At 47.4% G+C, this 23,264-nt stretch overlaps 12 protein-coding genes and 1 non-coding gene across 13 annotated transcripts; 5 read left to right on the forward strand and 8 right to left on the reverse strand.

Moving 5' to 3' along the window:
• Nucleotides 1-40: 40 nt before the first annotated feature.
• On the reverse strand, nucleotides 41-1,941 carry F9C07_2281611 (uncharacterized protein). Its single transcript, XM_071510516.1, has one exon. The coding sequence runs from the start codon at nucleotides 1,059-1,061 to the stop codon at nucleotides 162-164; it is 900 nt and encodes a 299-aa protein (XP_071364868.1). The 5' UTR covers nucleotides 1,062-1,941; the 3' UTR covers nucleotides 41-161.
• F9C07_4537 (uncharacterized protein) lies at nucleotides 1,071-1,565 on the reverse strand (the record flags this gene model as incomplete). Its single annotated transcript, XM_041285191.2, has 1 exon — nucleotides 1,071-1,565. One exon carries the CDS (start codon nucleotides 1,563-1,565, stop codon nucleotides 1,071-1,073), a length of 495 nt encoding a protein of 164 aa, XP_041144202.2.
• Nucleotides 1,942-2,225: 284 nt separating the features above from the next.
• On the forward strand, nucleotides 2,226-4,417 carry F9C07_2281612 (uncharacterized protein). The gene is made up of 5 exons (XM_041290623.2): nucleotides 2,226-3,147; nucleotides 3,205-3,241; nucleotides 3,300-3,367; nucleotides 3,417-3,808; nucleotides 3,869-4,417. Exons 1-5 carry the CDS (start codon nucleotides 2,944-2,946, stop codon nucleotides 4,353-4,355), a joined length of 1,188 nt encoding a protein of 395 aa, XP_041144203.1. The 5' UTR covers nucleotides 2,226-2,943; the 3' UTR covers nucleotides 4,356-4,417.
• Nucleotides 4,418-4,766: 349 nt separating this feature from the next.
• F9C07_2148865 (uncharacterized protein) lies at nucleotides 4,767-5,406 on the reverse strand. Its single transcript, XM_071509218.1, has 3 exons — nucleotides 5,229-5,406; nucleotides 5,030-5,172; nucleotides 4,767-4,963 (listed from the first exon to the last, which is right to left on the reverse strand). Exons 1-3 carry the CDS (start codon nucleotides 5,304-5,306, stop codon nucleotides 4,945-4,947), a joined length of 240 nt encoding a protein of 79 aa, XP_071364869.1. The 5' UTR covers nucleotides 5,307-5,406; the 3' UTR covers nucleotides 4,767-4,944.
• An 878-nt stretch (nucleotides 5,407-6,284) lies between these two features.
• On the reverse strand, nucleotides 6,285-7,108 carry F9C07_1379700 (uncharacterized protein). Its single transcript, XM_071508037.1, has one exon. It carries the CDS (start codon nucleotides 6,955-6,957, stop codon nucleotides 6,298-6,300), a length of 660 nt encoding a protein of 219 aa, XP_071364870.1. The 5' UTR covers nucleotides 6,958-7,108; the 3' UTR covers nucleotides 6,285-6,297.
• A 601-nt stretch (nucleotides 7,109-7,709) lies between these two features.
• On the reverse strand, nucleotides 7,710-11,185 carry F9C07_2281613 (uncharacterized protein). The gene is made up of 4 exons (XM_041290613.2): nucleotides 11,063-11,185; nucleotides 9,420-11,003; nucleotides 8,918-9,357; nucleotides 7,710-8,852 (listed from the first exon to the last, which is right to left on the reverse strand). Exons 2-4 carry the CDS (start codon nucleotides 10,358-10,360, stop codon nucleotides 8,248-8,250), a joined length of 1,986 nt encoding a protein of 661 aa, XP_041144205.1. The 5' UTR covers nucleotides 10,361-11,003; nucleotides 11,063-11,185; the 3' UTR covers nucleotides 7,710-8,247.
• F9C07_t96 lies at nucleotides 7,746-7,819 on the forward strand. Its single transcript has one exon. It is a non-coding gene; the product is annotated as a tRNA-Val (tRNA).
• Nucleotides 11,186-11,495: 310 nt separating the features above from the next.
• F9C07_1379729 (uncharacterized protein) lies at nucleotides 11,496-12,505 on the reverse strand. The gene has a single exon (XM_071508038.1). It carries the CDS (start codon nucleotides 12,405-12,407, stop codon nucleotides 11,853-11,855), a length of 555 nt encoding a protein of 184 aa, XP_071364871.1. The 5' UTR covers nucleotides 12,408-12,505; the 3' UTR covers nucleotides 11,496-11,852.
• Nucleotides 12,506-13,797: 1,292 nt separating this feature from the next.
• Nucleotides 13,798-16,591, forward strand: F9C07_1379800 (uncharacterized protein). The gene is made up of 3 exons (XM_041285188.2): nucleotides 13,798-13,861; nucleotides 13,927-13,975; nucleotides 14,033-16,591. Exon 3 carries the CDS (start codon nucleotides 14,372-14,374, stop codon nucleotides 16,283-16,285), a length of 1,914 nt encoding a protein of 637 aa, XP_041144207.2. The 5' UTR covers nucleotides 13,798-13,861; nucleotides 13,927-13,975; nucleotides 14,033-14,371; the 3' UTR covers nucleotides 16,286-16,591.
• Nucleotides 16,592-16,897: 306 nt separating this feature from the next.
• F9C07_4542 (putative short-chain dehydrogenase) lies at nucleotides 16,898-17,952 on the forward strand (the record flags this gene model as incomplete). Its single annotated transcript, XM_041290624.1, has 2 exons — nucleotides 16,898-17,249; nucleotides 17,312-17,952. 2 exons carry the CDS (start codon nucleotides 16,898-16,900, stop codon nucleotides 17,950-17,952), a joined length of 993 nt encoding a protein of 330 aa, XP_041144208.1.
• A 469-nt stretch (nucleotides 17,953-18,421) lies between these two features.
• Nucleotides 18,422-19,168, reverse strand: F9C07_2104428 (HotDog domain-containing protein; the record flags this gene model as incomplete). The annotated part of the gene is made up of 1 exon (XM_041285193.2): nucleotides 18,422-19,168. The coding sequence occupies one exon, from the start codon at nucleotides 19,166-19,168 to the stop codon at nucleotides 18,422-18,424; it is 747 nt and encodes a 248-aa protein (XP_041144209.2).
• A 240-nt stretch (nucleotides 19,169-19,408) lies between these two features.
• Nucleotides 19,409-20,314, forward strand: F9C07_4544 (putative isopentenyl-diphosphate delta isomerase; the record flags this gene model as incomplete). The annotated part of the gene is made up of 3 exons (XM_071511230.1): nucleotides 19,409-19,650; nucleotides 19,699-20,024; nucleotides 20,079-20,314. The coding sequence occupies 3 exons, from the start codon at nucleotides 19,409-19,411 to the stop codon at nucleotides 20,312-20,314; spliced, it is 804 nt and encodes a 267-aa protein (XP_071364872.1).
• Nucleotides 20,315-21,061: 747 nt separating this feature from the next.
• On the reverse strand, nucleotides 21,062-23,005 carry F9C07_4545 (uncharacterized protein; the record flags this gene model as incomplete). The annotated part of the gene is made up of 3 exons (XM_041285194.2): nucleotides 21,062-21,514; nucleotides 21,573-22,637; nucleotides 22,694-23,005. The coding sequence occupies 3 exons, from the start codon at nucleotides 23,003-23,005 to the stop codon at nucleotides 21,062-21,064; spliced, it is 1,830 nt and encodes a 609-aa protein (XP_041144211.2).
• Nucleotides 23,006-23,264: the final 259 nt, after the last annotated feature.

A 23,264-nucleotide genomic window follows, 5' to 3' on the forward strand; every position in this document is an offset into this window, starting at 1 on the left:
GTGCGGATTGAGGGACATCATCTAGTATAACGAAATTCTCATTCTGGTTCCTAAGTTTACTATAGCAGTACAGAGCTAGTTAAGTGACAGAACCGTTTTCGGCTATTTCGAGTGTCAAGGTAGAATACCGGATATGCTTCATGTCGTATTTCCCGTAAGGACTACCTGGGCACCGCATATTTCATCCAAAGCGGATCTTGAAGCAATTTATCAAGGCAGCTTTCCTCTACACCAACTAATATCTCCATACCACCATCTGGAGGCGCGGGAAGAACCACCTGTAGGCCGTTAATGATCCCAACATGAGGCGATCGTACCGCACCAATATTGTGGCCCAACAATGAGCCCCAATCCAACGAATACAGTTTGAAGTTAATCCATGAGGTCTGCACACAGTTGAAGCCAGGCACATCCAGGAACGCTGTTGGCACCAGGCGATCCACGTCCTCCAACTTCTCAATGAGGGCTACTAGATCATCTGTGAATTGCTTATCGGCCTTGAGGATTGCTTTCCGAATCAGGATGGCTAGATCAGCGATATTGGTAGAGCCGACAATCTTCCGGATCGGGACTGAAACGGCAACGTACTCCAGGAAGCAGCCCAGGGTGTCCGGGTGAACAGGTGGTTCTGTGCGCAAACGTCCGTCAATAGCGATATTAAAGACCGAGATTGGATCGCCCTCAAGAATTTCCCATGGCCACTGCACCTTCATGACAGTCCGCCAGAGAAGAGCGGAGAGGGCATCATTGGTTGAGATCCACTTCTGGTCGGACGGCACTGAGGTATTCACAGGAGAGGCCTCCGCCTTAAGTGCTTGCAGCGCCTCAGGCGAGAAGTAGAAAACCTGTGCGCGGTGATTCTGTGCCATCATCTTTGGTGGTGCACTCGACGGTGTAAAGGGCAGTAATGTGTATTCCGGGTGGCTCTCAAGCAACCCCAGATTACGGCCTGAAGACCGCATCACACGTTCTCGATCCCGAACTACAGCCGGTGGCAGCTCCACGGGCTCAGGAATGTATAAGCCCTGAGCACGACGACACTCTTCTGCCCAGATTTTCATCCATGTGAATTATGATGTCCCGTCACCCACCAGGTGCAGTGTGCACCAATTGAGCAGCAGTCCACCGCGGATAAAGTTCGCTTGTACAAGAGAGATTGGTAGCCTCTCTCCGGCCGAAGGCCATACAGACCTACGACATAGCAGATCGGCGTCTAAACTAGCAACAGGGAAGGAGTTCGACTTCAGTTCTGCATATGATGTAGGGAAGGTATCCGACACGCGCAAGTCTTGGATGACGATGTCTTCGATTGCTTCATCATCCAATCTTTGTAGTTTTAATACACCTGCCTGCTTGGTGTTCATGTCTGGAACGGCCTCGCATGCCATTGCCGGGACACGCCGCTGAGTGGCCGCATACGCGGCTCGCAGCACACGGCTTACCTCATCGATATCATAGTCGTCGTCCAGCTGGAATGGGAAGATGTAACGAACGTAGCCCTTGGGGCCAATGCGTTCAATGGCCGTAAGTGTTGGGACTTGGTCAAATTCAGAGATGGAACCCATTGTGGAAGGGGGATTATCTGGTTAAGGAGATGCAAATGAAAAGTTGGAGGGGGACACAGTTAGGCAAAATCAGTTCAAGTACCCCAGTCACTGTTAGTGGAATATGCAGTAACCTGACCCCACTGGACGAAGCCAGTGTGGTACTGGTAGACATAATGACACAACGGTTGAGTCCCAGATATGAATCATGGAGCAGTCCCTGGCAGGGGCGGATGCACCTCGCGTTGGAAATGAGTACGTTGACGCGGTCATATAGACCGAATCTAGGGCTGTACTAGGTCTAGTGGGTAGTGATCCTAGGCGACAGTATATTGAACATCCGTCGTAGCCAGTGGATGGCCTGGTCACTGATACTAATTTGCTCCACCGGACAAGCCCCTTGTTATGCAAAACGCCAGAATAAGCAGCTCTAGAGCAAAAGTTCGGGCCATGTCGCAAACTACCTCAGCATGTGAAGCTCTGTGCCACCCCCTAGAAATGCATTGACGTTATTAAAGCAAGTTTCTTTACCCCATAATAATTATCCTTTGGCGGGATGCGCGAGTCATACAACACGTCGTTGCGAGGTTCTGGAAGCCAAGGAATATGATCAGTCCACATAAATGTACCAATTGCCAAAGGATTTAATTGATTCTCCACAATATACCCGAACGGTAGGGCCGGATCTTAACGGCCAGCCATGATTGTCGTCCTTTAAGAATAGTGCACGGTCCAGGCATATCTGGTTTGACCATAATGGTTTTAGCTTGATATGGCACTGGACGCCGGGCTCGTTTGAACCGTTAGTGATATGGGTCTCTCGTTAGCGTAGCGCGGGTGGCCGTCGACTGCACTCCAGTCCGCACTAAACAATACTGCTTCGCCGACTCATACGACTTCGGAATGATGGTGATTTACGATCGGCAGTAATTCCCAACCGCCGTTATTCATGGATGCTAGGAGTGGCGTCGAATGGAAAGTTATCAGAACATGCAAAGTTAGGAACTCAGGTCAGGGGGAGAATGGGAAGGTGTCCCCTATTGATCTAGTGCAAATACCTGACCGAGTTTGCAGGGAATAAACCAGGATGTTTGCCCATCGCCGTTTCACTATAGTATCCGGAGTAAACACATCAAGTCCTTACCAATGAGGGCAACTGTTCCTGGTCCATAGCGTCCCACTTCGGAGGCAATGCACCCTTAAAGAAATCAGTTGACAGCTATACCCCCCGGGCCCGAGTTCAAGATTCCGATTTTCAATCTCTCAGCTGTTATGGCTATGATGACACTTCCTCGTCTCCACACAGCACAACCAACGTTCAGTTCATATCTACCGATTCTCCTTTCTATTTGCCGTTCAGCCTACCTTTGCCGCCCGATGTGCGATCTGTTTTGCATCGATGGCCTTGGATCAGGCAGTTATTGCCGTCTTTGGGCCACCGCCGGCTAATGTCAACCTTGACGACAGCCAAGTGGCTCAGGATAACGCTGCCGTGATTAGTTTGCTAGCTATCGCGACAGTCGCGGTGATTCTCCGATTCATCGCCCGATTTTCCATGAAGCAGCCTTTTAAGACCGATGACTGCCTAATCATTGTTTCTTTGGTAAGTCTCTTCCTCACGACGGTGATTCTGTTACTAACTAGCCTTGCTTGCCGCTAGTTGTTCGTGTGTGCCACAACTGGATTGAGCATAGCAGGTAGGTGTCACGCTTAGAATGGCGAACTCGAAAGCAGACAGTAATAAGCAAATTCCAGGTGGTACCTTCGGTGCCGGAAAACATGTGTGGTCAGTTACGCTTCCGGGTTTGACCAACATTTTCAAGGTCAGTTGAGGCCGCACTTCATGAACGCACTCTCTGACCCCAGCAATAGATTCTACTCACATACACCTTTGCTTATGCCGGGGCCTGCGCCGCTTGCAAAGCCTCAATCCTATTTTTCTACCGCCGTGTGTTTGTGATCGCACAGCAAGACCTCCTGCTAAGGCTATCGCTCCTCGTCGGGTTTTTCCTTACTCTTTCCTATCCCATCATTGTTTGGGTCACGATGGGAAATAGTTGCAAGCCTCTATCTTATTTCTGGGGCCAGTTCAATGGAGGAAGTGGAAAATGCATCGACACCAACACATTCTTCTTGGCCGCAGGCATCATCAACATGGTCAACGATATAGTGGTATTAATGGTACCATTTCCGCAGATCGCAAGGTTACAAATGAATCCTCGGAAGAAAATTGCCATCTGTGCTATTCTAGCACTCGGCTGCTTGTAAGCTTAATACGATTTTATAGCAGCTACTCATTATTCATGCTAACATCAGGAATACAGTGGATGTGTTGCCAGTGTCATACGAATTTACTTCGTCCATAAGTTCACGAACAGCGCCGACGTTACCTGGATGATGGGACCTTTGTTCATCTGGTCCACTATAGAGCCTGCTGTGGCCATCGTTTGCGCCTGTCTTCCACATCTCGCCCCCCTCGCTCGCCTGGCTCACATCAAGCTCATGTCCAGCTATGGAACTAAGAGCCCATATGCGAGTGTACCGTGGAGGCCGCGTCGCAGTGGGGGCGCAGGTCATCAAAAAGGTAGCTTTTTCAGTAACCGCAGCAAGGGCGGCCGCTTGGGTGCTGGGAAAACATACCCTCAAGGACTTGACGAAATTGGGTTAACCAGTCAGGTCACGTCAAGTTTGCAAATGCAAAAGCCACATTCTATCGAGTCAGCCTCGCACGATAATGTTCATGTCCAATCAATTGTCTTACAATCTGACTTTTTGCAATCTGTCTTTAATAGAGAGGTTTCACGGCGCTGACAAGATCAGGCGAATAATACAATATAGGCTACCATCTTCATTACTGCAGGACATAGTTCAAGCACTATAGAATTGAGATAACCAAGTCCGCATTCAAATAATTTGCATCTTGGCTCACTAGTCTGTACCCCAGCTGAGGCTGTAGACTCCCTTAGTTCGGGTCCCCTCTCTCTCTTGGTTTAGCCGCTCAGTGCTTGCTGTTGTTTTACATAAACTTCGAGCTGACACCACAACCCTATCGTTCGTAGATGTGCTAGGTCTAGTTCTTTGTATAGTAGTTTTATGGAGTAATGTATATAGTAAAGACGGGTCTAACTATATGCGCACTTGAATGCATTGTGCAAGGAATTTAGTAATGGGATACATCATATGTCTAATCAAATATTAACACTCTGAGGTAGCGAAGTACCTCTCAGTGCTCGAGGTGTTAGTAGGGTGGACAGCAGGCTGAGCTCCCCTTTGAAAGAATCAAAACATGTAACATATCAAACCCCATTCCTCTAATCAACCCAAGACATAGTAACCTATCAACCTGACCTAATGCGGTCACTGGGAAGATTCTCCGGAATTATATTATAACGGTAATAGATCATAAAATGAGATGTGCACTGTCACCAAAAGAATATACAATTAGCAAATGAGACTACCACTACCACAGTATAGGCTGAACATACTAGATATTGCTTCCTGGTCTTGCCGCAGCATCTGCAGCTGCGTCTTGCTCTGCCTGCATCTGTGCGGCTGTGACGGCATTCCGGACAGCCTGTTGGGCAATCTGTTGAGAATCGCGGTGCTCCAAGTGATTTTTCAAACCTTCCTGTACTCGGCTCAATTAGCAGGAAATGGCTATACAGGTCCTACCACAGCATGTACATCACTGTTTGAAGGCACTGCTGCTGCAGTGGTAAGAGCTGCAAGAACGGTAAGAGTGATAATCTGAGGACAATGCATGGCTATGGGTAGGTAATTCTTTTGAGTAGAAAAACAGTGGATATTATGGAAGTTAGTGTGAGGTTTTTAAAAGAGCAAAAGCATGAGCGAGATACTGTCCCTACTTATACTATGAGCAATCATATTTCCTATGCAGCTGATATTAACAAAGTGTCAAGCACCGCGTACAGAACAGGGTGTGGTCCTACGGACGGGGAAGTCTATTTGTTACCTACAAACCACCGTAGATGATACATAGTAGATTTAATTACGTTGTCTCTTCTACTTCCTCAAGGAGGCACTACTTTGGCAAGTGTGCAAAAGAGAGAAGAAGAGGAAGAAGTACCGTACTAGAGAAGACAAATTAGGTAAACTTCCGACCTGTTGGGTATTCTATTATTCATTACTTGGCGGACAGTAGAAAGGGGTCCTAGACTGGCTTTACTGGCCAGGATCCTAAACCTCTATACATGCGTCACCTTTGCTCACGTCGAAAGAAAAGATAAAGTACCGAGTACGACCCAGAAGGTCAAATTAACGAGGATATTGTTAAAGGACCCGCGTACTACGGAGTACCCCGTTGGAATACGCTTAGCCTATAGGAATTTGGAGCACGAAACTTAATCACCCCAACTTTTGTTGTGGTAAATTCCAGATTAGACAGTCTGATCTATCTCGTGATTAATGCTTTTGTCTAGTAAGGAGCAGACCAGAATACCTACAACCTCAGCCTGTCAACCTAATACCGGAATATATGCCACGACATCATGCAGTGGAACCAACAACAAAACCGGTCGTATTTCGTGACAGTCATATATTTATATGCTCATAAAAGCCTCAACATAATTGCATTGCTAAAGTCTCATCCATAGCGCTCTCTCGATTATCGACTAAAGCACTTTATAAGTGCTTATAAAAACAAGCAATTTCGATATATAACTGGCTAGAAGATTTTTCGAATTCGAAATCTACATGCTCTAATGGGTTAGATTAATGTGGTTGCGCTGCTGTTCTACCTATTTGCACGACATAAACAGAGAAGCAGTGGTACCATACAGGCTGCCCCTAGTATTTCCCAAGTTCCCACTATCCCCGTGGACAGGGGTGGTACCATCTTCCTTTCCTCCCACCAGCCCCGTCCTTGTAGCCCGTTTTTGACCTCACGAATGTGTCTCTCTACCTTGTCGAGCTTGCCCTTCGCGATCCCGTCAAAGCGAAGACCATTCTGCATTGTGCGTAAAAGAGACCACACAACCACCGGTGATTTGCACACTCGAACTTGGCTTCTATCCACTAAGGAATAGACCTGGTCGTTGATACAGCACAAGTACTCAATTACGTCGAATGCATATCCTTGACAATTGAGCCCATCGCCATATCCCTTTGAACACAGTTTATCAGGGGTAGGACTGCATTTGATGCAGTGATCAGTATGTCTCTCGAATTCTTCCATCACATATTCTTCATCAACCTGTGGCTTCCTCAGAGTGCCTGAGCCTACAAGACCTCCATCCACGTCCGACCCGGCTGGCCTTGAAACAAACCCTAATGTCGCTATCGGAGAAGTCTGTCTGGACCTGTTTTCATACTCCGTGTTCGCCACAGGATGCGCTTTGCCGGGCCTCGCGGTTCTTGGCTCGACGTTATCATGTGGCTCCTGTTGTGGGTTCATTTCAATATATATAGCAGAGCTAACAGTAGTGTACGAATGTGAAGAATTCTAATATATTCTCATTCGTCTTCCTGGCGTGTGCGAGGGGTGCAACTTATATTTCATTCAGGTCCTTTCAACTTGGATCCGGGATGAGACACTTGATTCTAGTTATCACTCCTGAATGTTTCAGTCCCCATAGTCTAACAAAGAAAGCAAAGAAAACGAATATGATTGATACATCATGGAATCTCATCACAAAGAAGATATTTCAAGAGAACAGTAAGTGATAAGACTTCTTTAGTAGATCGTACAGTACCAATCTAAATCGAATTGTTCTCTGGCAACGGATTGTCGCTATATGCCGCTCTGTTAAGACCTTGTCCTTGAGGAGCGGATAAAATGTCATCGAAATACCCGTAGTCCAACAGTACAAGCGGCATGTTTACCGTTAGGTATAAATGGGATGTGGAAGAAGAAAGAATCGCGGGTTTTTCGGTATGCTGGTCAAAGTGGCGAAACGAGGTAATGACCAGTCCGTTGTCGAAAGAGATCAGGGAGATCAATGACACAACACTAAAGGCTTGTTTGACAGTATATGTGATCAGACAAGAAACCTTTGGAGATGTGAGATGCATTGAAATGACATCTAAACGAAGGGATGCGTATAACAAGATAGCGTCGTGGGACTGACTAGGGTTCAAGGATCGAGGTTCTGGTAGGGCTTGATTGTATACAGGCGTTTATAGTGGATAACAGGCCCACCTGCCGGTGTTGAATCTTGTATAGCAACTCCTTTCACCGATATCGGCCGGATGGTGTAGTTGGTTATCACGTATCCTTTACACGGATAAGGCCCAGGGTTCGAACCCCTGTCTGGTCATATCTTTTTCTTTTTGCTTCTTATTCTCATCGGAGCAGCTCTACTTGCTACTAAAATTATTTTGTGCTGTCTACTTCCCATGATGTGTCCGGGCCCATTGGAATTGCCCCCTTCAACTTATTTTGCTACTATTTTTCAGCACGAACCCAGCATAATTACGGTTAACGATAAGTGGCAGATAGTTCGTCTATTACAGAGTACATTAGTATCGACAATTGGGAAGGTTGAGCTAAATAGTCGTGGAATTCCCTTGTGCAGTGTTGATGTATATATATTGTTGCGGATGGGGTGTCCAAGCCATGACTTTTCTACCTTACGGTATTTTAGTCGAGTGGGATTGATATGTATGAGTAACAGCTTCCAATATAAACATTACTAGTAGAAAAGTAGATATGGTCTCCAACTCAGCAGGACTAGGCCCAGTATACCTAAACTACCGTATCGCGATGCGACTCATGCCGCTCTGACACAATTATCCCACCATCGGATTTCCCTTCAGCATCGGCTCCTCCCAAGGGGACAGAACGATAGCCATCAGAGGCAGAAGTGAGACCCTGGAACACCGAGCTCGGTGGCACTTCATCGCCCCAATTCGTCGAGACACCAAGGGCCCGATAAGCAGCTCCATGCAATCCCAACGTCTCCTCTGTCCACCACTGCTCTCGCAAATACGCCCGTTTGCCACGCTGCAACAACCCCACACAGCTATCCAAGAACAAGCCAAGAATGATGATAACACCTCCGAGGGCAAGGATCAGGCCCATCCCCAGGACCGATAAGCTCTTGTAGTCTCCCGAGTTATGTACGAGTTGGTTTCTACATTGGGCTTCGGCCTCGGGCGTGGTGGGCGGGCTGTATTGCCATGGGGAGTCCTCGCCTTCTTTGGGGGCATCAAAGTTCTGGGGTTCGGTCGCCCATTCAATAGGCCATGCTTGTGCCTTGGCTAGGGAAAGGGCAAACCAGTTGGAGACTTCTATTTGCCATTGGTTAGCGGGTACGGAGTACTGGTGTCCGTTGTACAGTTTTTGGCCGACTATGGGTTGATTATGTTAGCTTTGCTTCAACTGATGCATCGCTATAGGCATCCGGAGAACTTACTGTCTAGTGCTGAGCCTCCCCTTCCTTGGACAGCCTGGTACATAGAATGCAGGTGGGTTGTCGTCATAAACCGTTCCACCGTTGCGAGTTGGTCCAAATTAAAGTAAACGAATCGATCGACCATATCTTTAGCAACTGAGTTAATACCTCCCAATTTGGTGCAGGCCGTATCGCCCTCTAGATTGGGATTGCAGAATTGATACTGGTCGATGCATCCCAGCAAACTAACTGTGTAGTCCCCCATATATACGTCGCTTCCGTTAAGCTTTTCGTGGGCTGCTATCCAAGGATCGTCACTTGGTGTTCGATAATAAACATCATTTTGTGTGAGCATCATTAGGGTGATATCTGAGTCGGTTTGGTTCAACCTTGGGTCGGGATACCACATAGCCCCCGTACTATGGAGAACACCGGTAGGGTCTGCTTGGCCGTAAACAGAACTATATACATTGTTAGATTGAAAACAATGGCTTGAGAGTGCTGGATAACATAGCTTCCCTACCTTAGCGAGTAAGCATGTAGTCTATCAAAAGCGGAGCGAGCCACATAGGAGAATGTCCAGTTATTGCCAATCTCAACCAGCTGCGGAGTGAGTCCAGCATTGATATAAACAACCGTACCCAGGCCAGGCTCATCCCTGTCACTACCAAAGTCGGCACCATAGATCGGGGAACAGGTAGTAAGTCGTCGGAACTTGATCCGGTTCTTAGGTGGGGCGTTGATGCCAAAGTCATCATGCGAGTCCAACAAGCCCGTATCCATGGCAAAGGCAGATTGGTCATTGAACCTGCACAGGCCCTTCGCGAACGGGCAGGACACATTTTGTTGGGTCGTGAAAGGTAAGCTTTGGCGAACGTAAGTCCCGCAGGCTAACGATGAACTGCCTTGGTAGCATTGCTTCGCATAGGCTGCCGCCTGCTTTGTATCTTCCAACACCTTGGATAAGTAGATCCCGCCCGGATCCGCTGCCGGGGTTCCTTCAGCTCCACCACAGTGGGGACCCAATATGATGGTTGTGTTCCCTGGGACTTTGGTCACGTACGATGTGAAGACACCCGAGACTCCAAACAAGGCTACGTTAAGGAGCGCTAGGAGCACCAAGGGAAGGATCCGGAGTAGGGCTCGAGGTGCCTTTCTGCCAGCGTTCCATGCCAGCGTGGTGAATGCCCATGCCGCTGCTGTCCCTGATCCGCTATTTCTCAGGATCACTTGGCGACTGTGGTGCAGGAAATCTCGTTTTTCAGAAGGGGGTGTTGTGTTGTTCTGGTGTATAATAAAGCAGAGAATCCGCCACATCATTGTCCCCGCGAAGGAGACAAAGATGGCAAGAAAAGCTGTCAGCAATCCAGCATATTCCTGGGGAAGGGTGAGAGTGGCACCGCGAATCCTGCCATGGGACCAGTTGGTCCAGACCCCGGTGTAGACGGTATTTGCAGAAGACATGGTAAGTATGGGCACCAACTGCCCACGGGGAAATGAAAACGCAAACTGCGGAGCAGCATCTTGGGGGAGTTCGGAGAGTTATCTACAGCTCTACAGCCCAATCATTGCACGCACTGGTAAGGCTATTCTAGCTAAATGAGCCTCCTCGTATCTGCAATTGAACAAACTTGGCGGAAGTGGTCGATCAGGGTTCTGATTGCGCCTTGAGGAGCCTAGCTGCATATTTGGCGTCCCCAAGGCTCGTGAGTCGCGCAATTTGCATCGAAAGCGGTTAGTCGGTTTGGAGCGGGTTCTCCCGAGACGAGATTAAATTCCGCCCAACCGAGGATTGAATATCTTGCCCAAAGTAAGTAGTAGGTCAACAATACGTTCGTTATAGTGCACGATGGGATCTTCTGACTAGGCTGAGACTATCGAGAGTACTTTCCAGGCTGTTATTCCCCTTCAACTGGTCCTGAGACTACGAATCCACGGCCCTTTGAACCGCGGATGAGTCCTCAGGTCAGGCAAGGAGGCGTCCTTGCCTCATCGCGAGACCCCAAAAAGCAGGCCGAGAAGCCAAGAGTTGCTATCCACAGATCAAGATTAGTCTAAACTTAAAGGATGGGCCTTATAGACCAATCATCATACTTATTCTGCAAAGGTAAGGTCATGAAAACTGGGGACTCGACCAGCTGCCAACTGTTTACCCTAATTATGCAGGGGTTCACACTGTGCACAAAAACATACCACTCGATACCCTCATTAATTTCCGAGTACTTCGCCACTCGAGGCTAATTTTATTCGAGGCTTTCATTTTTTCCTTTCGACTTGCATCTTTTCCAGCCACAATTAACATTGGAGAAAGGGATTAAGCTCGCAGCCCTGCCCACAACGTTTTGAATTCAGAATTAAGTAGTATGCAGGACTGAACACTAGTCGTTGTTGTAGATTGTTATACATTTTTAGTGAAGTGCGAAAAGAGGTCGGGCCCTTATTATTCTCTTAGCTTCTATATACCTATATGGTTGTTGTTGTAGCCGGTGTCCATATATTAACATTACACTGTAGGAATCCTAATGGGCATTGTTGATGATTTTCTTCAACGCATTGTCTTCGGGGGTCTCGAGATCATCTAATACCTCTCTGGTCAACAATATATTGTGGGAGGGTATCGTGTACCAGGCAACCAAAGACTAACGCTGGTTTGTGTTGGATAGTTCTTCCTTGTATATATACACAGTTAATGATAATAGTTGCTCCATTGCCCAGCCCCGTCACTGAAGTGATATGCAGGCTAGGGTAATCATGCATCCTTGTATACACATGTGAACGTACACTCTCCGAAAACAAAATCAAGCATTGCCCCATTCGTGTTGGTTTTTGAAGCTTTGTCTGGCTTATCTCTCCTATTCAAATCCCAGCCCTCCACCCTATATCGCGTTAGTTTAGTTACGTGACAGCACCGAGGGCAAATGTCGCTTGGATACTCACTGATTCACTTCGTGTCATTTTATAGCTTCTGGCACACCGCTGCATACTTGTCAATGTAGCTCGGTATGACTTTTTCCCAAAGATCGCCCTTCTCGAAGTATGCGAGCTGCTTGGCGCAGATTGGTTCCGCTACCAGTGGCATCAATTCACCAACCCTACCCATTACAACTGGCATGAGATTGCCTTTGAGGCAATTTCCAAATTTCGTGAGGGTTTCTGGATCCTGGCAGAGGTGGCCCTTGCCCAAGTTCTTCGCACACTTTTCATTCACCACTTTGAAAACATCCTCGGCTAGGTTTAGGACGATTTTGGTGTGCTGTGGCATGCCCATATCCTTCATGACCTTCGTAACCAGCGGTTTTATCACGTTTTTGCGTGCGAACCTTTCATAATGGGCAACGACTGGCTTGCACCCCTTGTCGCAGATTTCACTCTGGAATTTCTTGAAGATGATGTCTGGTTTGGTTCCAAGTGTATCCTTCATCTTCATACATGATGGACCGACGAAAGCATGGCTGAAGCTGGCAAAAAGCAAGAGCGACAAAAGAGATAGAAACGGTATTTGGAGGCGCATTTTGTGGGAGTGAAGCTGTTATCGAACGCAGATAATTTTGTATGTACAGCGGGGGAATTCACGAGCAATGGCCCTCATTATATAGACTTGAAAATAAAATAAACTAACTTGAAAATATGGACGCAAAAAGAAATATTGAATAAAGTGCCTATCACTCGAAACTATCGATGTATTATCGATCTTATTTTCAATTAGATGTCGATCTCTGATCTCCAAGATCCGGCCCTGACTAGGAAACGATCTTCCATGGATCCGCTAGGAGCTCAGCTTCCCTGCCTGCGTAATCTATTTGATTCATGGTTATTATCTAGGCCCTGCAGAAAGCTGATGAGAGAGAGTTCTCATATGACCGTGATTGCATGCGTTCTGGATTATGCGTAGGTACCAAAACTGAGGTACACACTTCTGACACGTTCTTACAGAGAGTGAGGCCTGGATCAATTATAAGCAAGATAGCACTTGTAAGGAGGACCGGAGAGTGGGTAGATCATAACCAATTATGGAAAGCAACAAATCAATATCAGTCTATCGATGAGCTCTTATAATGGCTGCCAATAGTGCTTAGTCGCACTGTTTACTCCACATAGGCTCAAGAGTGCCATTGTTTACAAATAGCACAAAAAAAGACCTCACGAGTTGACAGACACTCCACCTGTTACGTATATTTTATAGAGAGTAATGGACCACACCCACAGTGAACTTAATTCGAATCTCTTCATAGTCCGTGCACCATGACTATCGATATACAAACGTCTTAGCGCGCCCTTGCCATGCCAGAAATTCTATTGTTGATTTCCCAAGACTTGTGCATAGCATACGGTCGTGCCGGTCCACGATCCAGCAACCAGCTAGTCTGCCACATGGACGGTGAACTGGGTTATGATAAGCCGGTGCCTTGTCCATCGTCTCCCCTGCGCAGCAATACCAGACATATTTAGGTTATCAGACCTCTTGTATAGCATGTTTGCTTAAATGGAACCCCAGCATTGTTGGCTGCACCCCAACTGTCTGAATCGTACCCTTACTTGCAGAACCCGAACCAGGATGATGCGATCGCATGCTTAGCTATGTCCAGTTCCTTAGATCATATTCCATTGTTATCTATATTCTGGCACCTTTTCCGTCTATCTGTAATAATGCTGATATATCATAGTCTCCGGATTGGCTTTGACTCAACTAGTTCTTTGGTACTGAAAGCTGAGTCCATATTTTAACGCATGATCACCTTCAGACCGTGTCCGATAGCCCACGAAAAGTTTTGAAGACATATGCCGGCCCCGCGTAAAAGGATGTCGGACTACATGGATGTTAGCCACAAATGGTGCAAAAATCGGATGGAAAAAGTAAATGACCGATACCTAGTTTCCAGCTAGCTAACGGAGGTCAAACACTACAAATGGCCGCCCTTTGCGCGTACTACCTGTGGCAACGCATCTGGAGTTCCTGTAAGATGGGTACTAACTGCTCTACAGCGACCTGTGGGTGGAGTAGCTGCTAAGGCCTTGTCTGTTAAAAATAGAAGCGATCCTTGGGTTGGGACACGTCACAATCATATCTCCGTGCGGAGAGTATGTGATCTGGAATCCTTTAGGTCACCACTAACAAGATCTGCTAATCAGATTTAGTTCTATACCTCTTATCGAGTCAGTAAAGGTGAGCCGATAGGACGACTGGTGCAGGGATTCCAATGCCGATCGATCCTTCGCTCGACAAGCAGTAGGCAGCAACTTATATGAGGCCGTACTATACGTGGAAACAAAGATCATGCCAGCACAGTCACAGTATTTATCCAAGTAAGAATCCTGGCATATCTACCTAAATAGCAGGTGACACTGTTCCTTAACGAAGTGTTGGGATTAAAAGGACCGTCAGACCTGCCCAGCCAAAGTGCTGATAAATACTGGATTTCGACGGTCATCCCCTGCTACTATAGCCAATCATCCAACTATTGCTTGGTCTCCATAATGCTCTGCGCCACATGCCAACAGTTATTCAAAAACCCAGAGTGGAAGGGTGTCCACCACGCGGACATCGAATCACTCAGCAATGCTGCCCGAAGTGGGTGTCCACTCTGCCGTCCTCTGCAGCACATTGTAAAACAATGTCTAAGCACGAGGGATTTATTTCGGTATCCTTGGAGTTATCGTATCTACACAGAAGAAAACGAAGCACAAATATGTCTTGACATTGATTGGCCGCCAGGAGATTTTGTTGAACTCCAAGAAAATGAACCGGGGCCAATCTGCTATCCTATGCTAGCGATACCGAGTTCAAGTATCATGTTGAACTCGGCGATCCGCAACAGGAGTTCGTCTCTTCCACTCCACGAAGCGATCGCATCCGGTAGACGCTGGTTGGATGAGTGCTTAGACGGTCATGAGCTGTGTCCGAAAAATACTCAGCCTAGTTCTTACCCCGACCTTTTGCTTGAGCTAGACGGATCGACGGTGCGGGTGATCTCACCTGTAGAGAGAAAGATTTCTGGTCCTTACGTGGCACTGAGCTATTGCTGTCGGGATCCAAATTCGGACTTTCTCCGACTATCTGCCTCCAATAAAGAAACATTTGAAAAGGGCATCTCCTGTTCCGAGCTTCCCACTGCTTTCCGCGAAGCAGTAGACCTTGTCCAAGGGATGTCCATCCAATATCTCTGGATTGACGCTTTGTGCAAGATCCCGCAATTTCAAAGCCACGAAGAACATAGTTCTGGATGGGCTGAGCTGGAAGTGATATACGCAAACTCCATATTCAACCTTGCTCTTGCAACGGTAGAAAACCCAACTGAAAGTTGCCTCGGTGGCTGCCCATCCCACGTTGGGCTACCATTTCAGGTGGAAACATCTGGATTGATTGGAGACGACGTTCGCACCGTTGTGCCTTACAGATACTATCCGAACTCACTTTATCACCAACCTCTTGGAAACCGCGCTGAAAGTATGCAGGAGCGCTTTTGGTCCCCACGCGTTCTCAGTATCGGCCTTGGAGAGCTCTTTTGGGACTGCACCCAGTTGCAAAATGCCAGCGAGTCTCTTCCACAGGGACCAGCCGCTATGGCGAGATGGACTAAGCTTAGACAAACAGTTATACCGCGAACTAGTGACAGAATGAAACTTGAAGAATTCTGGTGGCTTATGGTGGAAGAGTATAGCGATTGTGAATTGGCTCATCCAGAAACCCATAAATTAGCAGGGCTGTCATACATTGCCAATCAGCTGGCAATTGCACTGGATGATGTTTATATTGCAGGTCATTTCTGGAGGACGTTGTCTTATAGTCTGAACTGGCGGGTGGATCCCCAACTCGCTCCTGTTAGAGAGCGCAGCAGAAAACCACAGAGAATTGCAAACATGGTGAATAATAAGGTCGACGAACGGAAGCTGGAGGCACCATCTTGGAGTTGGGCGTCAATGGATGGTACGGTGTACATCTCACGCCCATGGAATTTTGCTTCCTTGGCAGATGTTGAAGCATACACACTGGCGCCGGTTATGTCGGACAAGAATGTCAAGGGAGCTCGACCTGCAAGTCTTATAATTAGGACTTACTGTCGTGAAGTGCACTGGATCGACGGGAAGCCCATGATTCCACAAAACCTTTGGACTCCTGTTGAGAACTTCCATTGGTTTCGGGCCAAGTTGGATGATGAGCATGATACTCCGGCCAACGGCACCAGGCTTTTGCTTGCTGCGCTAACAGAGGACGACAGGATGTGTACATGGGAGGGCTTGGTTTTGCAGCAGCTGAAAGCTGAGGAGGACATTTATCAAAGAATAGGACATTTCCAGTTCCACAGAATTCCAGCGGAGGAACCCAGGGAGACATGGCAAGATGACTATAGGAGTATGTTGGATCAAAGAAGAGCTCTCACGCTGGTGTAGCTAGGCTGCAAAAGAAGGGAATATTTTAATTTACATACATTGCGATATTGTGTTTGGTTCACTACATCAAAGATAGAATGCAACCTTGGATCTCTCATAGATCGCTATGTGAAGCACGAAAACTATACATGGGGTGCAATATGTACTGGTATAGAAAGCGACCTGATGAATACAAGGGTTACTTTGTATACTCTTGTGGTCTGAAATCCTTCGCGTCAGACCAGCACTTGCCGGGTGATCAATTCCCTCTCAAGATAGACAAGCAAGGGATTGATAAAGGGTTCCCTTGACGCGCCCGCGTGTCATGTCCACCAGAGAGGTCGAGACTTAAAGGGCTTCTAGTATTGGTCTATGACAAGCACCACACAGGAATGTGACACTAACTAACCCAGCAGTCCTTGTTTCAGAGCTTTCTGCAAGTTCCCACTTGCGTAGATTAGTAACTATGGATTAAGTGTTGTTTATATTCTGTGTTTATTCATCCCTGTATTGATGCCTCGTTAGTGGGGCGTCGCGTGGCGCCTGTTATCCCTTTTTTCTAGCTGTCTGTCCATCTCTCCCCTTCGTATTCCTCCTGTCAATATTAGTTCATGATACCTGCCCGGCGACATCATGGACAGTCTACATCGAGCGCGTCAAGCGAACAAGTCCGTGAGCGGGCGACGCTCAAAGCTGGTGGCAGTCTTTGTAGGAGGAACCAGTGGTATTGGCGAAGCAACAGCGAAACAGTTAGCGGCCATAATTGAATTTCCCACGATCTACCTTGTCGGTCGCAATGGGTCAGCTGGTTCTCGGATAACACAAGAGCTTACTACGTTGAATCCCCGTGGAACATTCGAATTCATCAAGTCAGACGTATCACTCCTTCGAGAAGTTGATACAACCTGTCAACATATCCAAAGGAAAGAGCGCATGGTGGACCTGTTATTCATGACACCGGGCCACCTAGCGACGCGGAAGAATGGTAAGAATACAATAGCCCGTCGTCTTGTTGTCCCATAATATCCTATGGCTGATATATCACAGATACAGTGGAAGGGCTTGACAACAACCACGTGCTCCGCTACTATGCACGAATGCGATTTATCCACAACCTCCTCCCTCAACTAGAAGCAGCCGAGTTTCCCGCCAGAGTAGTCAGCGTGCTAGCGGCGGGAAGAGAGGGCGAAATTGACGAGAGCAACTTTGACCTACAGGTCTCCTTCTCTTTTGGCACTGCCGCGACATATGGTGCGACCATGAACTCACTAGCGATGGAATACCTGGCAGCTAAACACCCCTCCGTCACTTTCATTCACACGTTTCCTGGTGTTGTACAAACACCATTGATGAAGTCCAGCTTTGGATACATACTAGGGTCGGTGATAGGCCTTGTAGCCAAGCTGATGTCGATATCGGAGAAGGAGAGCGGGGAGCGCAATGTCTTCATCGCTACATCTACTGCTTACCCGCCCGCAACACGCGCCGGAGAACGGTCGGTTGATGGCGTCGGGGTCGCAGTAGCATCGACAGGAAAACTCGGTTGTGGCTCGTATCTCCTTGATTATGATGGCAAAGACGTGACGAATCAGACATTGATGAGGAGCTATCGCGAGAGGGAGTACTTGACAAAGCTGTGGGATCATACACTAGACATATTTCAGAGGGTTCTTGGATCAAATACATGACTATTTGGACCAACCTGGTGACTACAACTGGAGAAGGTGTTTTCAATCACTCACAGCTTTCCACTGGAAACCTCAATAAGCAGTTCCTTACCCTAGCCTGCACAGGATCTGCGTTTACATGGATCTTTGTATTCTAATTAAAACACTAAAAACCTCTGTACAGCGTCTTTGATCTAGTCATTCACTACACTTGTTCGAATGTGGTGACATACGACATCATGTTGTTTTCCTTTACCCATATATAACACTCATACTGTAAACCCTGCCCAGGAGGGCTGGTTTTACCATAGCTGCGGTAATATCGGGCAAAAGCTGTTGCCCAGCCCTGGAGCAATACTCGCCAGAAGCATTTGTCGGCGGTCTCAGTGAACGAAGCACCAGCCACGTTGATGTGTGCCATCCAGCGACAGGACCTTGACTTAACAGAAAACAAGTCTAGATAATCCCATTATCTTTCCCATAGCCTTGATCACTGAGATGCTCCCCTCTTCTTCGCACCGTTTTCCAACCGCGCTATCTCCACAATGGCCCTCTCGTGACTTCCGCGCCCTACCTCTCCTGCCTCATCCTTGGCAATGACTTCAGACTCATAAAGCTTTCCCCTTTGACCAATGTACCTTGCCTCGGCGGTCACCTTAGCCCCAGCAGGTGTAGGCGCTGAGTGTGTAATATTGATGCTAGTACCAACGGACAGCTGACAAGGGCTGAGCAACGGTTGAACCACCCGAGCAGCGGCGATTTCCATGAACGCTACCATGCGGGAGGCTGTGAGAACTCGTGGGAATTTGTCAATTTTTGCGTTGCTTGATATGGCACTTGCAAGATCAGATGGCTGAACAATCAAATCGTACGTGCGAGTAGTGTTGAGTTCGAGTGAGTTGTTGGTGCTTGTGGACATTTTGGCGTAGACGGATGCTTTTGATGTGTTTCGAGGGACAGTTGTGCGAGATGTTAAACGGGTAGATGCTCGGATCGCTGAGAACATTGTATTTGCATTGAAACTGCAAGTGGACAGAGGGTATCGTTGTCCATTCTTAAGTCGTTCACCGAAAGTAGGGCTTTTGTTCAATATACTTCGGCATACTGGCCGAACAGCGGTAGTCAGCATATTGCCCGGTCGATCTTCCGAGAATCGGCAGATATTTGCAATGAAGGGTTCGGCATTTGTTTGCTTGTAATGTGGTGAACCAAACCCGAGTTTGCTTACGAAGGGCATTTGTCATTGCTTTGATTTGTCTATCAGGAAGGCACAGAGATCATACAGCTTGGATAGAGCTGTATATGTATGTATATTCATCCCAGCCTTTGTTACCCTCGGTTATTGACGCCCTGGATGAATCACATTTAGTTCCCCCCACTCATCATTCCCCTCGATTTGACCGTTATTTTGATATAAACTCCGAGGCCAGCTCTTGAACCAAATACTCTTATCACCAAGTCAGATTTACTGTTCAACATGGGTCTCACCGAGGCAGGTAACTCTGCGATCACTGCAGAAAATGCCCACGAGCTCCTTCCAGAAGTCGAAGCGCTATCCGCGGTGTCGCCAGTGACATGCGGCGTATCAGCAGCTGAAAGCGGAGACTTTGAAGGCTACGACGAAGAGCAAGTACGGTTGATGGATGAAGTTTGCATCGTTCTAGACGAAGACGACGAGCCAATTGGCCGGGCCAGCAAAAGAGTGTGTAAGTGCACCCTGTGAAGTACTCTTCAACGATAGTATCCAGACTTCTAACCACCTTCTAGGCCACCTCATGACGGACTTCTCCACCGCGCATTTTCCTGTTTCGTGTTTGATTCCCAAAGGCGGCTACTATTGCAACAGCGTGCCGACAAGAAAGTCACTTTCCCCATGATGTGGACTAACACCTGCTGCTCCCATCCCCTTGATATCCCAGGCGAGAGGGGTACGAATTTCGAGAGTGCGATATTGGGAGCAAAGAGGGCGACGCGGAGGAAGCTGGAGCAGGAATTGGGCATTAAGCCTGAGCAAGTCCCACTTGAGGACTTTCATTATTTGACGGGTGTGCATTACAAGGCTCCAAGTGATGGGAAGTGGGGTGAGCATGAGAGTCAGTACTATAGCCTACACTTTCTAGATGGGACATACTTATTGACAACTATAGTGGACTATATCCTCTTCATTCAAGCAGATGTTGACCTTGCGGTTAATCGAAACGAGGTGCAAGACTTTCGCTGGGTCTCCCCGGAGGACCTCAAGAACATGTTTGCCACGCCAGGTCTACAATATACTCCGTGGTTAAAATTAATATGTGAGTCGTTGCTATTCAAGTGGTGGGCGGACTTGAGAACGCCAGAGTTTCAGAGAAATACCAATGAGACGATAATCCGGCGGATGTGAGATTGCTCTTCAGCCGGCCAAGTAGTTCCATATATGTATATTGGGGTCAAAAGCGCATGGAATAGTTTGAGTTTATGTCTCACCATCTTCCAGATTCTCAGGTCATCACTACCTTATATGGAGTAGAGTTCTCCTAAGATGCGACGATGATTGGGGAATAAGATTAAGCCGGTGCTTTCCTGAGAAGATACCCAATACCACGAGGTCGTAGTAAGGGCATTTTCTGATAGTAGGGTTTATACGTGCGAGAGAAAGCACGTGGCTTGCTATAATCAAATGTACTGTAGATACTTTTGTCATGACAGTTTTTCCATTGATTTTCCTCCGATTATCGGCCTTTGGCATTCTACCGATTCTCATCACGATGTCAGGACAGCTCTACGGAAATCTTCCGGATGAAAGGCGACTACTGGCAATAATGTATATCTCATACTTGGAAGATGAATAGCAGGACAGTGGCGGTTCAATGTCACATGCGTCCTTCATCTATTCCATTGATGCTGGTCTCTGTCCTGTCGACCTATCTCAAGGAGGACAAGAAAGTCATGTACTCTAGTAAGGTCGTGTGATATTATCATCAGTGATCCAACGAACAACCCAAGTTGACCATGTACTTTTAGTTATCTATATAGCATGAATTAACTGACTTGATGCGCGTATGTCTCACAAAGTGCAAACCAGATTTAATGTTCACAGAAGCTGAAAGTACTCTAGATCTAGTTAGCTTCCAAGTAGACTCAAACAAGCTCAATGTAGATTATGGCATACCTCTTCTATCGCATCATTGGCGTCGTCAATTAGTGCTCCTCGCTCATCCATGAGGGCCTCTCTCACTTCTACAGCCTCCTCCAAGCTAAGTGGAAAGTCTCTGACTTCATCGATAATCATATTAAACAGTTCCAAAGGCAAGCTTCGAAGCGGAGGCACCTTTCGAACTTCTTCTGTCCACCAGTCCTTGCGCTGCGGAGGCACGTTCGCGGTGGAGAGTATGCGTATATACGGATCCACCAAGAATATGGCGAGAATCTTCCGATGGCCAGACTTTGTGGCATCGGCCAGTTTGAACGATTGAACTCGATGCTGTAGAGCATTTGGAAAAGCGAGTAATCGGCCGGGTTTGGTCAAAACACTGCCAAGCATTTGTACTGCAACATTATCGTTTTCAATTCCGTAGAAGTATTCTGTGGATGCGTATTCATTCTGCAAGAGGTTCCATCAATTTCTAGTTTGATATGGGTTTTGGAAGGTGGTCCCATACCTGAGGAACGCGATACATGAAATCATCCGCGTCCAGAGCTTGCCGAAACTCGAGATGGCTAGGTGTAATATTTTCCTCATCATAATAATAGAGAGCTGTGGCGACGATGTGTTCGTTCATCGCCCCTTCGATATGCCACGTACCGCCCTCGTACTCTGGCTTTTCCGGGGTCAGGTGGATATTCGCGAGCTTGAAGATAACTTGCAGCCCAGAGGTAGCAAATTGTGCTTGTAGATTGACGGCGCGGTGTTCGGAATCCTCTTCCCATTGTCGGCGAGATCGAAATGGATCGGGTTCTTTCTCAACGAAGACTCGATTTTCCCGGACCCATTCATCAAAGCTATATATCGCACTGATATCGTCATCTTCATAGGCCTCTTGGTAGGTATAAGGCCGGACCTTCTCGGGTGAATCTACTTCATCCTCATCTGGAGTGAAGGTAAGTCCATCGGGAATAAAGAAGTCATCGTTTTCGTCTTGTCCTCTCCGGTATATAATCCTCAGCCGAATGTGATCCCAGGAAAGACATTCATTCCAAAGGGGGATTGCAGCTGCTACAAACCTCTCTAGGGTTCCATAGAGCTCCTTATGCTGCCTGGGCTGCAGGTTGTTGATATAACTGACAATCCTGGGGGTACCATCTTTGTCAAATTCAACATTGGATGGGAGCCATTGGAAGTTTCCCCACTGCGGCAGTGAGGTATTCTTATACGGGACTACTTTCCCGTACTCGTACAAGTCAGGGACAACTAGTTCACCCTCTCCAGTTAGGCGGGCACAATCATCGAGAGGCACAGTCCCATAAGGCAACGCGCGAGACCGTCCATGAATTAAAGGAAACAGCGATGGGTGAAGCAAATCCAACACCGTTTGATCTGACCCTGGATGCCAATCTTTCAAATTCTCCGGGACATCCTCCAAGACACGCACATTGCTGCGTAGTGACTCAGCCAAGATTGGCGTAACTGCTGTATCGGACTTGACGATGGCAGTCTCACTGTCATAGACAGACACCATCTGAGAGTCCTTGAAGTACGCAGCTTTGTCGCGAAGTTCTTCGATACACTGTATATCATTAGACAGACTTCACAGTCAGGGAACGGCAGCCAAGCAAAACTCACATAGTCAAACATAGCAGTGGATAGATAGTCATCATTAAGCTCTTCGCTGTGGACACACGCTTCACTCCGCCATTTGCCCACAATGTCTTCGTCAAAGACCTTCCTCGCCCATTCTGGCTTATCAGTGATCTTGTTGATAAAGTCCAACATTCGGCGCTCCCTCACAGAGACACCATCACTATAGCAATTGTCGCACAATGCATGAGGGAATCGTAGCCGTTGGCCTTTGGAGGGGCCTTCTTTTTCAATCAGGGGTAAATCATCGTTCAGGGGTTTACCGAAGCCGGGAAGTACGACCCGGTCCTGTTCCATGGCGTTGGCTAGCAAGATTATATTTTCTTAGGGGGTTGTATGGAGAATTTAATTCCGATCTCCGATTGAGATCGCTAAAATTAATGTGGTGATTTGGCTCGTTTCCTCGTAGGCAACAGGGGTTGGTGCTTGAGGTTAGTCATCCTGGACCTCGTATTCTCTAATTAGTTGATGCCGATCATTTGGGGCTCTTGCAGCATGTTTACAGTTTTACAATTTAAGGCATTGGGAAATAAAGAAACAAACCCAGTAACAGTAA

This window comes from Aspergillus flavus, chromosome 3 (assembly GCF_009017415.1).
Source record: "Aspergillus flavus chromosome 3, complete sequence".
Lineage (NCBI taxonomy): Eukaryota > Fungi > Ascomycota > Eurotiomycetes > Eurotiales > Aspergillaceae > Aspergillus > Aspergillus flavus.

Coding starts and splice junctions, on each gene's coding strand:
- F9C07_2281611 (XM_071510516.1), bottom strand. CDS start 1,061: ATGAAAATCTGGGCAGAAGAGTGTCGTCGTGCTCAGGGCTTATACATT.
- F9C07_1379700 (XM_071508037.1), bottom strand. CDS start 6,957: ATGAACCCACAACAGGAGCCACATGATAACGTCGAGCCAAGAACCGCG.
- F9C07_2281613 (XM_041290613.2), bottom strand. CDS start 10,360: ATGTCTTCTGCAAATACCGTCTACACCGGGGTCTGGACCAACTGGTCC. Junction 9,358..9,419: donor CTACATGCTTACTCGCTAAG/GTAGGGAAGCTA, acceptor CAATGTATATAG/TTCTGTTTACGGCCAAGCAG. Junction 8,853..8,917: donor GGGAGGCTCAGCACTAGACA/GTAAGTTCTCCG, acceptor ATCAACCCATAG/TCGGCCAAAAACTGTACAAC.
- F9C07_2281612 (XM_041290623.2), top strand. CDS start 2,944: ATGGCCTTGGATCAGGCAGTTATTGCCGTCTTTGGGCCACCGCCGGCT. Junction 3,148..3,204: donor GCCTAATCATTGTTTCTTTG/GTAAGTCTCTTC, acceptor GCTTGCCGCTAG/TTGTTCGTGTGTGCCACAAC. Junction 3,809..3,868: donor ATTCTAGCACTCGGCTGCTT/GTAAGCTTAATA, acceptor TCAGGAATACAG/TGGATGTGTTGCCAGTGTCA.
- F9C07_1379729 (XM_071508038.1), bottom strand. CDS start 12,407: ATGCGCCTCCAAATACCGTTTCTATCTCTTTTGTCGCTCTTGCTTTTT.
- F9C07_2148865 (XM_071509218.1), bottom strand. CDS start 5,306: ATGCATTGTCCTCAGATTATCACTCTTACCGTTCTTGCAGCTCTTACC. Junction 5,173..5,228: donor CAGTGCCTTCAAACAGTGAT/GTACATGCTGTG, acceptor AGCCGAGTACAG/GAAGGTTTGAAAAATCACTT.
- F9C07_1379800 (XM_041285188.2), top strand. CDS start 14,372: ATGCTCTGCGCCACATGCCAACAGTTATTCAAAAACCCAGAGTGGAAG.